General features: G+C 32.9%; 1 protein-coding gene across 12 annotated transcripts in view; it reads right to left on the minus strand.

Annotated features, from left to right (window-relative positions):
* Positions 1 to 14,330, minus strand: part of ADGRL3 (adhesion G protein-coupled receptor L3) — a 923,733-nt gene that overhangs the window by 569,854 nt on the left and 339,549 nt on the right. For all 12 annotated transcript variants that reach the window (XM_043906659.1, XM_043906657.1, XM_043906653.1 and 9 more), the window contains exon 3: positions 3,084 to 3,302. In XM_043906659.1, coding sequence (XP_043762594.1) covers positions 3,084 to 3,138 — 55 coding nt within the window. In that variant the 5' untranslated portion in view covers positions 3,139 to 3,302. The remainder of the gene's footprint in view (positions 1 to 3,083; positions 3,303 to 14,330) is intronic.

The following is a 14,330-nucleotide window of genomic DNA, read 5'->3' on the forward strand; positions in this document are numbered from 1 at the left end:
GAGGCAGAAATCTACCTTTTTACCTCATCTGTTCACAAGAACCAGGAGAGCTGATGTGGAATTTTCTATAGGGAAGAATGGCTTTAACAGGAACTGATTATTTACTGGCAGTAAGACCAGAGCTCAAGAAGCTAAATCCTTCATTTTAAGACCTCTCTGGGTCTCATGTGCAACTTTAGTCAAGTTGTTTCGTCACTTGGTACCCCAATATTTTCACTATAAAAAGTTAATGGTAATGATGATAATAATAAGTAATATTAAACCCATGAGAATGCTGGGATAATTAATTGTACCAATACATTTAAAGTCTATGGCCATTGAATCACTATGTCCTTGTCACTCAGTCATGTTCAACTCTTTGTGACCCCATGGACTGTAACATGCCAGGCTCCACTGTCCTTGGAATTCTTCAGGCAAGAACACTGGAGTGGGTAAACATCCCCTTCTCCAGGCAATCTCCTCGATCTAGGGGTCGAACCCTGGTCGCTTGCATTGCAGGTGGATTCTTTACTGTCTGAGCTACCAGGGAAGTAGTCATCATTATTATTTACTCTGGAGAAAAGGCCAGAAATTCGGGTCATATCCAGAAAAGTTAATTCTCTTTCATCAGGAGAACAAATATAGCTAGGCATTGCATCAACAGTAGGCAAGGACATGCTATCCAGGGATGTTTTGGGGAAAAAGTACCTCTATTACTAAGACATCTATTTTATTTCAGTCCTCTCAGGTTTCAAGCTATATGGTTTTCCTTCAAGCCAGGACTGGTGGGGACTCTAAAAATGCCTAATTCTATTAGATTTCTGCACTGAACAAAGGCACACACACTTTCTGTTTATGAGCAAGCTGAACTCCAAAAGTCTGCTTGCATGGAGCCCTTCATTTACAAGTCTGAAGTGGCATCACAAGGCAATGGAGAAAGCCTTCCATAGAAGGCAGCCAAAACTGACTTGCATTTTCTCTGGTAAAAAAATTTTAAAATACTTACACAAGGTAATAAGAATAAAGTTATAAGTGGAAAGTTTCTATATTGTTTAGCCTGATATGCTTAGGATGATATAAAGTAGTTCACAGAAAATGAAAATATTATTTTAGTTTTTTAGTCAAAATATTTTATATATTTTTATATACTAGGGTCAGTATTCTCTGTGCTTTATTAGTTTTTAAAAACTTTTAATTAGAGTTACTTGAAGAGATTATATGTATGTTTATCTGTGCTTGTTCAGTACAGGTCTCAACTCAAGAATCATGGTGTAACGCTCAGTGATCTTTGGGACCCATGAGATACATAGTAGGTGTCAGGTTTAGGAGACCAGAAACTGCACTTCTGAAAAGAAAGTCTTTCTTACAATGTGTATTTCTGCTATTTTTAACCTACCTTGCTCTAAGAGTACAATTTTAGACTGACTCTGTAAACATGAACTGTACATATACTTAGAGGGTTTTTTTTTTTTTTCCTGAATATCAGTATCAAATGAAGAAGCTCTCAGGGTAAGCTAATTCTTAAATGTTACAATTTACTGGAACAAAAATATACTGGAAGGGTAGATAGTATGATGAATGAAATTAACATGTTCAATCACTTAATATCAGCCATGTTCTGTGCTAGATTTTTTACATATCCTATTTATTTAATCTTCAAATAACCTTACGAGTGAGACATTTTCATAATATCAAAAAGGCTAAGCAGAATCATCTTTAGGCACACTGACAATTAGAAAAGCATTTGTTTAAAGGAACATAATTCCTATACTGTCCCATATCACAAAATGTTATACATGCCCAAGTATGTGAATGTACAAGTGTCACATCAGTATAAGAATTAAGGAAAAAATTTGAAATATTTAACAAATTTACATTGTTTAAAATGAGATGGTTGTATAATTTTACTTTTATTTTTTAAAAAAAGCACTAATCTTATAGCAATTTGTTAGAAATAAAGTTGTGAAAGCAGGGGAACTTTAGGGAAAATGTCAAAAGACAAGTGATTTTATCCTGTTTTTATACTGACAGTAGAATGCAATTCATGTTAAAACATATGAATGAGTCAAATTAAGAACTGCATCACTGACAAAGTACAGTAGATTTCTATAGTCAATTAAAAACCAAAAGTGAGCCAAGGAGGCTAAAAAGTCATTTCAGCTGCCTGATAAACTATCATATTCTGAGACCTCCTAAGCAGTGGCAAGTGCAGCTGGGTCCGTTTTTCTTTGTTATAATTATCATTAACACATGTGACAGTGACTGTATTATGCCATTTTCATCTAAGGGCAAAACCAATGATAATCAATAGAAAACAATACATTGGGAAAGAGTAACATATGTATAGACTTTAATCTGGCAATTTTTAGGGGGATTAAATAAATATTATACTAAGTGGTACAGAATTTGTTCTGCTTATTTATTGACTAATTTGATGTTTTATAAAAATTTGCAAAGGAAGATAGATCATTTCTTACCTATCATACTCATACTATAAGTACCAAGATGTCTAAATGAACAATGTATATAGTCTTTTATGAGTATATTAGCATGTTTCAGGAAAAATACATTTTTGCTTATGTTGGTACTCTTTTGATAATGCTTTTTGTCTCTTTTCTCGTTAAAAGGGATATCCCAATTCTGTCTTAATGAGAGGTTTCAATTTAATTTTGTGTGTTAAGGTATGAGCAAGGTACTAAACACTCAGAAACAAATAATTACTGGGTTCAGGAAAGCAGAGTTTGGGAGTGTTTTCTTTCAAAAGGACATTTACTGTATTAAAAGCTATTTTACTTAGCAAAATAGGTCAATTAAATTCATAATAAATGATAGTTAATAATTCAAATGATACTCCTTAAGGGTGATAAAAATAATAAAACATGAAATTTTTAAAAAATAGCTTGGTTAGATACACATTTTAAATGGTATTTTAAGAAATAAAACTAAACATTATTTATTGCAGCTTAAATTACATTACTTACAGTTATTATTACATGGTAGGCAAAAACTGCAAAATCATAGCACAAAAATTTAAAAGAAAGGGTCTAATGTAAATTACTGAGACAACATTAAGTGTCACAGAAAAATATAATTAAAAGTCTTACCATGAATTATCGGTGCTAAGAGCATCATGAAGACTAGTAGCTGTGATGGCCACATGGTCGTGAGCTCGGCAGTGAGGGTGCCTCGGGAGTGAGTGTTCTAAACTTAAAATAAGTGTCTTTCTGATTCTTTTTCTGTATCCCAAGATGGATGATTAAAAACAAAACAGCTCAAAAAGAAATATTCTTCAAAACAGAAACACCAATACCCAATTCAGAATCCTGCAAACAAGAAAAAAAAGGAAAAGTTATCAAATATAGGTTTTATCATTTCCTTGAAAGTTTCCTTGTTGACAAGAACATCTGTATACCTCCTCTTTTCTTCATTGTAATGAATACACACATCATATATAAAAATAAGTAAGTAACCTAAAAGACATTATTAACTTATGTATTACCACAGTGTTTATTTCCCAATCCCCAAACTTACTGAAACAAGTAATTCAGTCTCACTGGACAAATTAATATAAATAAACTATACTCATTAGTATAATAATTAATTTGTATAATTCATCAATAGGTTTAAATACATTTGGTGTTTACTCAGAGTAAATATATCCACAAATATAATTTTTACTAACAATAGAAAAGTTAAAAAAAAATCATTCATTATGATTACTATATGTGTAAACAAAACAGCTAAATGTATGAGTCTTGCTTTCATTCCAGACCCTGAGAATAATTCAGAAATTATTCTACATTTAAACCATATTACTTTTCTAATTATTTTTGTAATTAAATTTGTGAAGATTATAATTTATATTAATTAATTATGCTCAATCATAATCAATTCATTTAGCAGAAGTTTACTGAGTGTCCACTAAATTACAAAGTACTGTGCTAAGAAAATAGGGCAAAATATTGAATAAAACATGCAACCTATCTTCCAGGATCCTACAACTCAAAATAAGGAATTTTGCTTAAAAGTGTTAAATACATATAGAAGACACTAAAAATTTTAAGCATTGTAAAGTTATTTTACTGAACCAAACTGATATAGCTGCTCTCTCTTTAAAGTTTGCACATATATATCTTAGAAAGTAAAAGTATTGAAGGTACATGACCTCACTTTTGAGATGTTGTTTTTCACAGTGAGCATCTTTAAAACTGATCAATCAAGTGCTAACTGGGTCTTCCTTTTCTTTCCTCTCTCTTTCCCTCTCTTCAGGCAACTATTGACAGTATATATTTCACTACTGTGAAATAGTGTGAAATGTATTTCACATTTTGAGTATAAATCTAAATTTTTTTTCTGGAATGAAATATTCAAAATAGAGATAGTTTACTGAGGATTATAATAACCTTCATTCTATCAAAACACGTTGGAAAATATTTCTGAAGTGCTTGCATTCATTATAAGGCAAACTTACACAGATTTATCTGAATTTCTGGCACTACAATTCACAGTATGTAGTTAAGAGCACGGGTTCTGAAGCAAGACCATCTAATTTGAATTATTAGCTCTACTAGTAGGCTTCCCTGGTGCCTCAGACAGTAAAGAATCTGCCTGCAATTCAGGAGACCCAGGTTCAATCCTTGGGTTGGGATGATCCCCTAGAGAAGGGAATGGCAACCCCCTCCAGTATTCTTGCCTGGAGAATTCCATGGACAGCAGAGCCTGGCCGGCTACAGTCCATGGGGTTGCAAAGAGTCGGACATAACTGGGCAACTAACATACACACAACTCTACTAGTACTAAGACACTGGATAAGTCATTTAAGCATTCAGTTCCTTGGTTTCCTGTCTGTTAATGGCGGGGAAGCAATGTTACTAAATTCATATGGTTACATGAACATTAAATAGGTTAAAATTTGTCATATATTATATGCAATACATAAAAATATGTATTGTTCAGAATAATAAGTATGAAAGTGCTATATATCTTAACAATTCTTATACATCTCATGAATTTTCAATTTTATCCTACTTATACTTTTTATTGTGGTTGTGTAAGAAGCAAAATCATTTGAAAACTCAAGCAAAAATATTTACTGAGTCACTATTATACAGATAGGCTTGGAATAAACTAAATCTGGAAACAACAGGTATAATAATTTTCTTTCTAAACTCACAGACATGATAGAAAAACTAAGCTCATAATAAACATTCTCACAACATTTTACTTTTGCAAACAGAGAAAGCACTGACAAGAAAAAATGAGCTTGAGATAAATAATGTGAAAAGGATTTCTATGCAACATGTTGCTTGTTTTACTTATCAACACTTTGACTTGTAGAAAAACATTTAGAACTTATATTTAATTGTCGTGTCACAAGTATATAACTTTCTGAAAATAAATTTGAAAGCAGGTACTAATTTAAAATAGCCTTCTTTTACATGCATGTGATTATGGATACTTAAATAAGGATATGTAAATTGACTGACACGTCAACAAGTAAACAATCCCCCTCAACATTCAATTACCTTTTCTTCCCCTCTACAACTGTAGCATCGAGAGACATGTGTGTGTGCACAGACAAATACACACAAACACACGCACACACACATATATGTAGAAGATAAATATACACAGTACTATTTTAATAGCAACTCATCTAGGTGAGTTATTTATTCACTATTTCACAAATATATACCAAATATCTACCATGGTGGATACTATTGAGAATGCAACTAATGTAGAAAAATTGTTCCCACAACTTCTCCTGTTAACAGGAACATCATAATAAATGAAGTCTCAATAGAAAGAGAAGAATTAATATTTTTAGTTCTTATCATATGACTACTTTTCTAGGTTTACACAATTATATGATTAAATTATCCATACAGATCTATCATGCAGATAATATTGTCTCATGTCTACTGAGAAGGAAAATCAGACATGTTACTGAGAATTTCAAACTGAATGTCTGCCTCCAATATCAGTGCTCTTTCTTCTCTCTATGGTAGAAATAAACAAGATGTATGGGGCTTCCCTTGTAGCTCAGTTGGTAAAGAATCTGCCTGCAGTGCAGGAAACCCAGGTTCGATCCCTGGGTTGGGAAGATCCCCTGGAGAAGGAAATGGCAACCCACTCCAGTATCCTTGCCTGGAAAATCTCATGAACAAGAGGAGCCTGGTGGGCTGCAGTCCATGGGGTCCCAAAGAGTCGGGCACGACTGAGCGACTAACACTTACTTACTTTTGAGCATAATCAGGGGTGTTACTTGTGAAAAGGGATAGACAAAATATAGCAAGTTTTCAAGGAAAGACTTAGGCTTTGCTTAAACAGGTTACCCAATTATGCTGAGTAGAGAACAAAGGAACAGCATGGATATATGAAGTAGGTCTGGAGGGACAAAGAGAAAGAAGATAGACATGCTTAAAAAGGAAACCCTTTGAAGGAATCAAAAAATTATTTCCATAGTGAAATATGAGTACACAAATATGAAGTAAATTAAGTGCAGTTTTAGTGAAAACCAGCAGTTTATTTCATGTCTTTTCAACTTGATGAAGGAACAGGAGAAAATTATAGAAAGTATAAGAAAGTGATTATCTATAATAATGACTTATTTTAGGATATCATGGCAGGGCATAAAACCATGTCTACTAAGATTACTTTGAACTTAATTTATGCATAAACATTTGTTTTCAAGATTATAGTGTATCCATGTACTGTTTACTATGTAAATACCTGTGTGTAAACAGAGGTAAGGAAAGGAATTTAGATGAATGGAAGCTATTATTTGAGGACAGTGACATGTTTTCACACTCTAGCCTCACCATCCATGGACCTTTCACTCACAGTCCCACAATAATATGCTAATTTGGAGGTACAAATAATAAAATTGAAATTTTAGTAGATAATCTTCCAGACCAGAGTGTTAATAATCTACAGAAAAATAAGCCATTACGCTTTCAATACTAACATTAAAAAAAAGAAAACTTTTTGGAATGGTTTTTTTTTTTTCCAATTACATGTTGTTTTTAGCCAAACCAGTCATTTTTCATATAAAGTGGATTTTTACACAAATCATTTCGGAAACACAGCTCTTCAAAAACACATAAAGAAGAAAAACCAAGAAAAGACATAAGACTCATTAAATCACATTTGAACAAAATGATTGCTCAAAAAAATTTACTAATAATCAAAAGAATTTGACAAGTCAAGTTCAACATATATTTCCAACTCTAAAGAATTTCTTTAAACTTTTCCATGTACAAAGCTCTATGTTAATACTAGGGGTCAAATAAGGAGAATGTGGCTGAAAGTCTAAAATATCACCATTTTAAAACAACTTTCAGTTAAATATGGATGCCAGAAGGTATACTCACCAATAATTTAAAGTGCTGTGCAAAATGTGATATGTGTTAAGTGAGATATTCTAGAAACATGTGCACACACACACAATTTGCCAGATTATCTTTTGAAAGAAACAGCAAAGGACTTAAAAACATGCTGACTGAACATTCTGGTGCTAGGCAAGTTTACAAAGCTCTCTGAATTTCAATTTCTTCAACTGCATAAGAGAAAAATATACACCTGTATTCTGTTGAGAAGATTAGCAATACAATAAATCACTGGGGCTTCCCAGGTGGCACTAAGAACCCACAGGCAAATGCAGGAGACAGGAGACGCAGGTTCAATCCCTGGGTTGGGAAGATCCCCTGGAGGAGGGTAGGACAACCCACTCCAGCATTCTTACCTGGATAATCCCCATGGACAGAGAAGTCTGGGCAGCTATGGTCAATAGTGTCCACAGAGTCAGACTGAAGCAATTTAACGCACACATTGCATGATGCAGAGATGTCACGTCATCATGCGTGTCTACCAGGACTTTTCTGTCATTCACCAATTCCTTTGTTTCCTTAATTTCTTCAAAACTGAGGAATAGACGATATGCTTGACTCTCACACCTCTCATTTACATATTTAGGAAAATCATACACAGTCTCCTTGAGAAAGATGCACACTGTCCTTAAGAAAGCTAGGGATGAATAAAGGATACTAAAACAATGTAAGATTTTATTTTTTAAAAAGAATTTTCAGTATGTTCTTCTTGTTTGAAATACACTGTTACTTAGGATATTAATTTCCAGTAATAAAACATATTGAAGTCACTCAGTCGTGTCCAACTCGTCGAGACCCCATGGACTGCATGGTCTACCAGGCTCCTCTGTCCATGGGATTTTCCAGGCAAGAGTACTAGAGTGGATTGCCATTTCCTTCTCCAGGGGATCTTCCCAACCCAGGGATCAAACCCAGGTCTCCCACATGGTAGACAGATGCTTTACTGTCTGAGCCACCATTAAATTACTTTAAAAATTAAGTTGCTTTAAAAGTACTACTGAACGATAGTTTCTAACTTACATCGAAGATTATCAGAAGACAGCAGACAGTTTTGCCTGCTACGGTATGAAAAATCTGGAGTGAGTGAAAGTCGCTCAGTCATGAAGGACTCTTTGCAACCCCATGGACTATAGCCCATCAAGCTCCTCTGTTCATGGAATTCTCCAGGCAAGAATAATGGAGTAGGTTGCCATTTCCGTCTCCAGGGGATCTTCCCAACCCAGGGATCAAACCTGGGTCTCCCGCAATGCAGGCAGATTCTATACTGTTTGAGCGGCCAGAGAAGCTCTCAAAAACTTGGAAGGAATATATTTATCTTGATTAGGATATCTGTCCTCCAACAAAACTATATAGCTTTACTACACTTAACAATATTAGAAAGGAAAAATTGAGGCTGATGAAAGTGTTCTAATTTATATCATTAATATTTAAGATTATAATTAGGAAACTGTGATTTGACTCATGTTCAACTAAACATTAAAAAAAATTCACAATACGGAAAACATTCTACAAAGGCTTATATAAGTAAACTCTTTCCTCATAAACAGCATGGAAAATTCCTTATTTGTTCAGATTAAAATTTAATAAAATTCCTTGTTTAATGCAGATTAAATTTAATTCATATCTAGCACAATTATATGCTAAAACTATTTTTTTTTTTTGTTACTGCTGAAATAAAAGTTCTTCTGAACTTAGGACATTGATTTACTTTGAGGAAACTGGTACTTTAAATTCTGATGGCATAATTTTTTCTCAATTTAATTTTTTCATATATCCTTCTCAAATCATATTTGAAAGTTTATATTTGCTTTCTTTCTACACTCTAAATAAAGATTAGTATTAGCCTGTAAATGCCATTCATCTTGGAATTGTTGCTTCTACTTTAGCTATTCTTAACCACATATCTATAAAATAACTTAACCTCAATCTTTTCCAAATTAAATTGCATGTCATTATTGTACTTTTTCCCTCATAATAACCTACCGAAGATACTATGATATCTTCTTTATAATATTTTATATCCTCCCACCAGTTAAATATTCACTTATTACAAATTCTGCTAACTACAAATTGTATTCCATATCTACTTTACAAATTTATATTAATCCACATTTCATTTTTTATATTTACATGTTTTTCCATTTAAGTATTTTTAGAGCTTGATTTTTTTACATGTTTGGTACATGCCGAATGTTTAAAATGCCTTGTGGCACTGTTTTAATAACTGATTGGTACATAGTCCTATAATACCATTGCTAATTATAAAACAACAGTTTCCCATTAAGCAACATTTCCTCCTTCCAAATAGCTACACTGTAGCTATTTTCTCAAAAAAAGAAACAAACAAAAAAAACCCTACTTTTGAAATGTTTATAAATATTTTTTGAATGTAATCTATATTCCTCCAGGGTTATTAGACAGATTTTGAAATTTGAATGATTTGCAGTTACTTTCATTAACAAATATTAACTTCTTAGCAATATAAAACTGACATATGGTAACTTAATGAAAGTGATACATTTTCAAAAAAAGTTTATCTGTATTGTTAACCAAAAAGGATCAAGTGTTTCTGAGAAATATTCATTTAACAAGGCTGAAAAATATATTTCAAATAGAGTATTTAATTATGCATAGATGCTTAGAAAAGGAGTTTAAATGCTAATTATTCAAATTTAATATGGCAATATTTCCATGATTTATTAATATTACACAATCATAAGCACACACAGGTCAGTGCTCCATAATCCATGTCCTATAAAACAATAGATGGTATCTATTCTCACAAACATGTCTTTCCAACATGGTTCTACATGGAAAACTCATTCTGCTGTGAATGGATGCTCCAAGTTATAATTAACTCTTAGGAAAAAGAAGTAGAGCAGTAAAAAGAAAAATTAGATGACTATTACACACTTCCTCCCATCACCATCTTATAAAATGTTTAAATGTCTGGTGTCAATGATCACTGGGTAGAAGCAAAATAAGTTTTAAAGTTCAGACTGAGTAAAATACATATTTTTTTAAATGTTAGCTATAATTTATAATGTCTAAAACTTTAAAAAAAGTACTTTTTCTTTAAAGTTTTCTTGCTGCTTGCCAAGAGAATTATTATATATAACTTCTCAAATGAGAGTACATTTGAGTAGACTACGGAATTTTTAAGTTTGCAAGGATACTTGTGCTAGAGAATGAGTAGATAAAATTTGACTACACAGTGGTTGGGGAAGGATTATTCTAGGTTATGAGTTGTTATGAAGAAAGTTAAGAGTAGATAAAAAACAGCATACTATAGAACTCTAATTACTGAGTATGTAAGGAGCAAGGGAACCTTGTATAGAAAAGCATTTGGGTAGAAGAGAAAGGTTGTGAAAGCTATACAAAGAATTTGAATTCAATTTACTTAGTTTCCAACTATGAATTTTGAAATTTTAATTTTTTTATTTTAAAAGCACAATTTGCATAAATAAAAATCACTGCAAACATTTTCTTTCAAAATTGAGGGTATATATTTACAGTGAAAGTATTAGTCAATTCATGGAATTCTCTAGGCAAGAATATTGTAGTGAGTGGGTAGCCCTTCTTTTCTCCAAGGTATCTTTCTGACGGAAGGAGGGATCAAAACTAGGTCTCCTGAATTGCAGGCAGTTTCTTTACCTCCTGAGTTACCAGGAAAGCCCCAAGAATACTGGAGTGGGTAACCATTCCCTTCTCCAGGGGATCGTTCCAACCCAGGGATTGAACCTGGGTCTCTAACATTGTAGGCAGATTATCATCTGAGCAACCAGGAAAGTCAAATATTTATACAAAATATATTTTAAAAAATTTTAAATCTTCTACATTACTCTTAAACACTTGAGCATTTTGCTCTGAAAGTAATTTATGTGAATCATCTTTGGTATGATATAAAGAGACTGAGTTAAGATATTAAATGAAATAGAAGTATTAAGTGAACCATCAAACTAATAAACTAACTAGTATTTAGATCGTACCTAACATGACACCACACAAAAATATGAGACTTTGCATTTTCATAATATGATACATTTGTCCGGGTTCTAAACTTGCATAACATCTCTAAGCAGCTGTTATGCTATCTGAGATCAAACACTGATTTCAGAAAATTACCACACTTTCACATACAATGGCATTGGTGTGCACTTGGAAGTGTATTACTACCAAATAACAGGCTACGTGTTTAACTCTGCTACTTATCTCAGATGTATATTTTATAACACATTGAAGACAAATACAACCTGGAAGAAATTTCACATACACTAGGTATATGTTTGCTTTGACCTAGAACCAGATGCGGCCATATCTTTCTCAGTCCCTTGCTGCTGCTGGTAAGTCGCTTCAGTCGTGTCCGACTCTGTGTGATCCCATAGACGTCAGCCCACCAGGCTCCCCCGTCCCTGGGATTCTCCAGGCAAGAACACTGGAGTGGGTTGCCATTTCCTTCTCCATCTTAGTCCCTTATTTCTGCACATTTTTTTTTAAAAAACTTCCTATCATCAAGTATTAAACAGAGCCGTCAGAATCAGCATGAATAGAAGGCATAATACAAGCTTTGGAGTGAAAAAGTTTTAAAGTTCTCTCTCTTCAAGCTGTGAGCTGTATGACCACAGGCAGATGACTTAATTTTTTCTATACTCTAATGTTCACATCTAAAATTAATACTTATTCCACCAGATGGTTGAAGGCTTAAATAAAAGTTATACACTTACATGACCTATAAAGATACCTGGCAAGAGCAGGCATTCAATATGTGAGAAAAATCCTTTTTTTCATTTAATGAAGGGTTTTATATTCCAAAGTAGGATTATAAATCGTAAATGAGATTACATTTGGTGGTGACTGGGACAGAAGAATATTCAATAGGAATGGATGATTGGTTGTGTGAAAACTGGGATAGAATCAGAAAGTATAATGTAAACACAACACTTTGAGAAGATTAAATTGGTCCTGGCATACCGAGAAAAAAATGGAGAGGAAAGAAAATTTAGGCTAGTGGTATTAGTAACAATACTAACCAGAGTTTGTACTTTGGGAGTTCACAGAGACCTCCAAGTGTAGAACTGTGATTTAAAGTATAGATTACTTGGAGAAAGTCAAGACAATGATTTCCCATACTACAGAATATCAAAGTTATATATTTTGTAAGGGTGGAAAGAAAAAGAATAAATCAGGATGAAAAACAAAAAATAGAAGATAGTTAAGAATATACAGAAAAAAAAAAAAAAAAACTAGAGTTAGAGAGAATAGTCCAAAAGTAAGACTACATGTCCACTAGAACTTTCCTGAAGTCTTTATTCTTTCCTCATTCCTTCACTACTATGGTCCCACAGATTCCAAAGTGATGAGAAAAAAGACCCATTTGTATTCAATTATTTTTTATTATTTACCCACCACACTTTTCAAGCAATGAAATGCTAAATCTCTACCCACTGTCTGAAACACTAACAAAGTATTTTTTACTGCTTAAGTAAAACACATATTGCCTTATAATTACATTTCAAACATAATTTGATGTTATGTAAGGAAACAGGTAATCCAGAAAGGTAACTTTTATAAGAAAGTCCTCTAGAGTAAAAGTCCCATCTAATTGTCTTTCAGATAATGTTATGATCTAACAAGTGTCTATTAATGTTTAGGAACAAATTTGGATTTAATGAACACTGCTATTTTTAGCTTTAGGGCAGCATATCATTTAGCCATGAAATAGATTGATGTTTTACTAAGGATCATTTCCTTGCAACGTGTCCTTGAGTTAACCTTTTCCCTGAGATTCTACAAAGCATCTGGTATTTTCCAATAGGCTTTGGATAAGATATTTGCCTCCATTGATATGTTCAATAGGAAATAAAATCAGTGAGTTTGAAATTAACCTAAGTATAAATAAGAGCATTAATGCAACCAGATTGAGAAATAATGCTGTTTGAAATGAGATAAGTAAAACTTAAAACTGGATCTCATACTCTTTCCATGTATATGATTTGTAAAATAGATACTCTGGTCTTTACAAATGAAAACTTTTGTCATCAGTAAAATCTCAAACTTTTATCATCAATATTAGCTGTGAAAAATAAGCCTGATGAACACAGCCATTATTTAAAAGGATATTCAAAAAATCAACAACTGTTTCATAATATGTCATTTATGATAATATTCAAGGACTGATTTCTATTTCCAAGCAAAGTAGAAATTAACAAAGTCAAGCAAGCTACATTTAATACATGCAGATTCATCAGGTTTCTATTTCAAAGTAAGTAATTCCACTTCTGACAAGAGAAGGTGAATCTATTCCAAAATCTAGAGCATGAGGCAAAATAAAAGTCCTCCTCACAATAACAGTGAACATTTACTGATTCCTTACTATCAAGCACTGTTGTAACACCCTTAATTTATTTTAAAAATAAACATTAATATTAATTCTGTAACAACTCCAAAGAAAGGAGCTATTATTATTCCTAACTGGCAAATGAGGAAATTGCAAGACCAAGAAGTTAGAATTTGTTGAGGTCACAAAGCTAAAAATAAAATGCTCAGATTTGTACCTGAATAGTCTAGATACATGGTGTGTACTTTCATTCTTAAGATCCTACTCTATCTCATCACTTCGTTTGACTACTGACTCTATAGCCTACATACTATAAACTGCATGTTTGTCCCCCTTCCCCAAGGAGTCACATGTTGAATACAAATACCAAGGTGATGGAATTTGTAGGTGAGGGCTTTGAGAGGTGATTAGGTCATGAACCTCAAACATTTCTAATATTTATTGGATTTTTACTATCTGCCCTGACTTCATGATTGGGATAGATTAGTATTGTCTTATGTTGCTTTCTTTCTTTCTTTTTTTTTTTATGTTGCTTTCTTTTTGACAATTTTATAACTGAAATCACCTGGGTACTTCACAATTGATAATCATGATGATATATTCTATCTAGCATAAGTTTGAGTTAC

The sequence above is a fragment of the Cervus elaphus genome, chromosome 6 (assembly GCF_910594005.1).
Source record: "Cervus elaphus chromosome 6, mCerEla1.1, whole genome shotgun sequence".
Classification (NCBI taxonomy): Eukaryota; Metazoa; Chordata; class Mammalia; order Artiodactyla; family Cervidae; genus Cervus; species Cervus elaphus.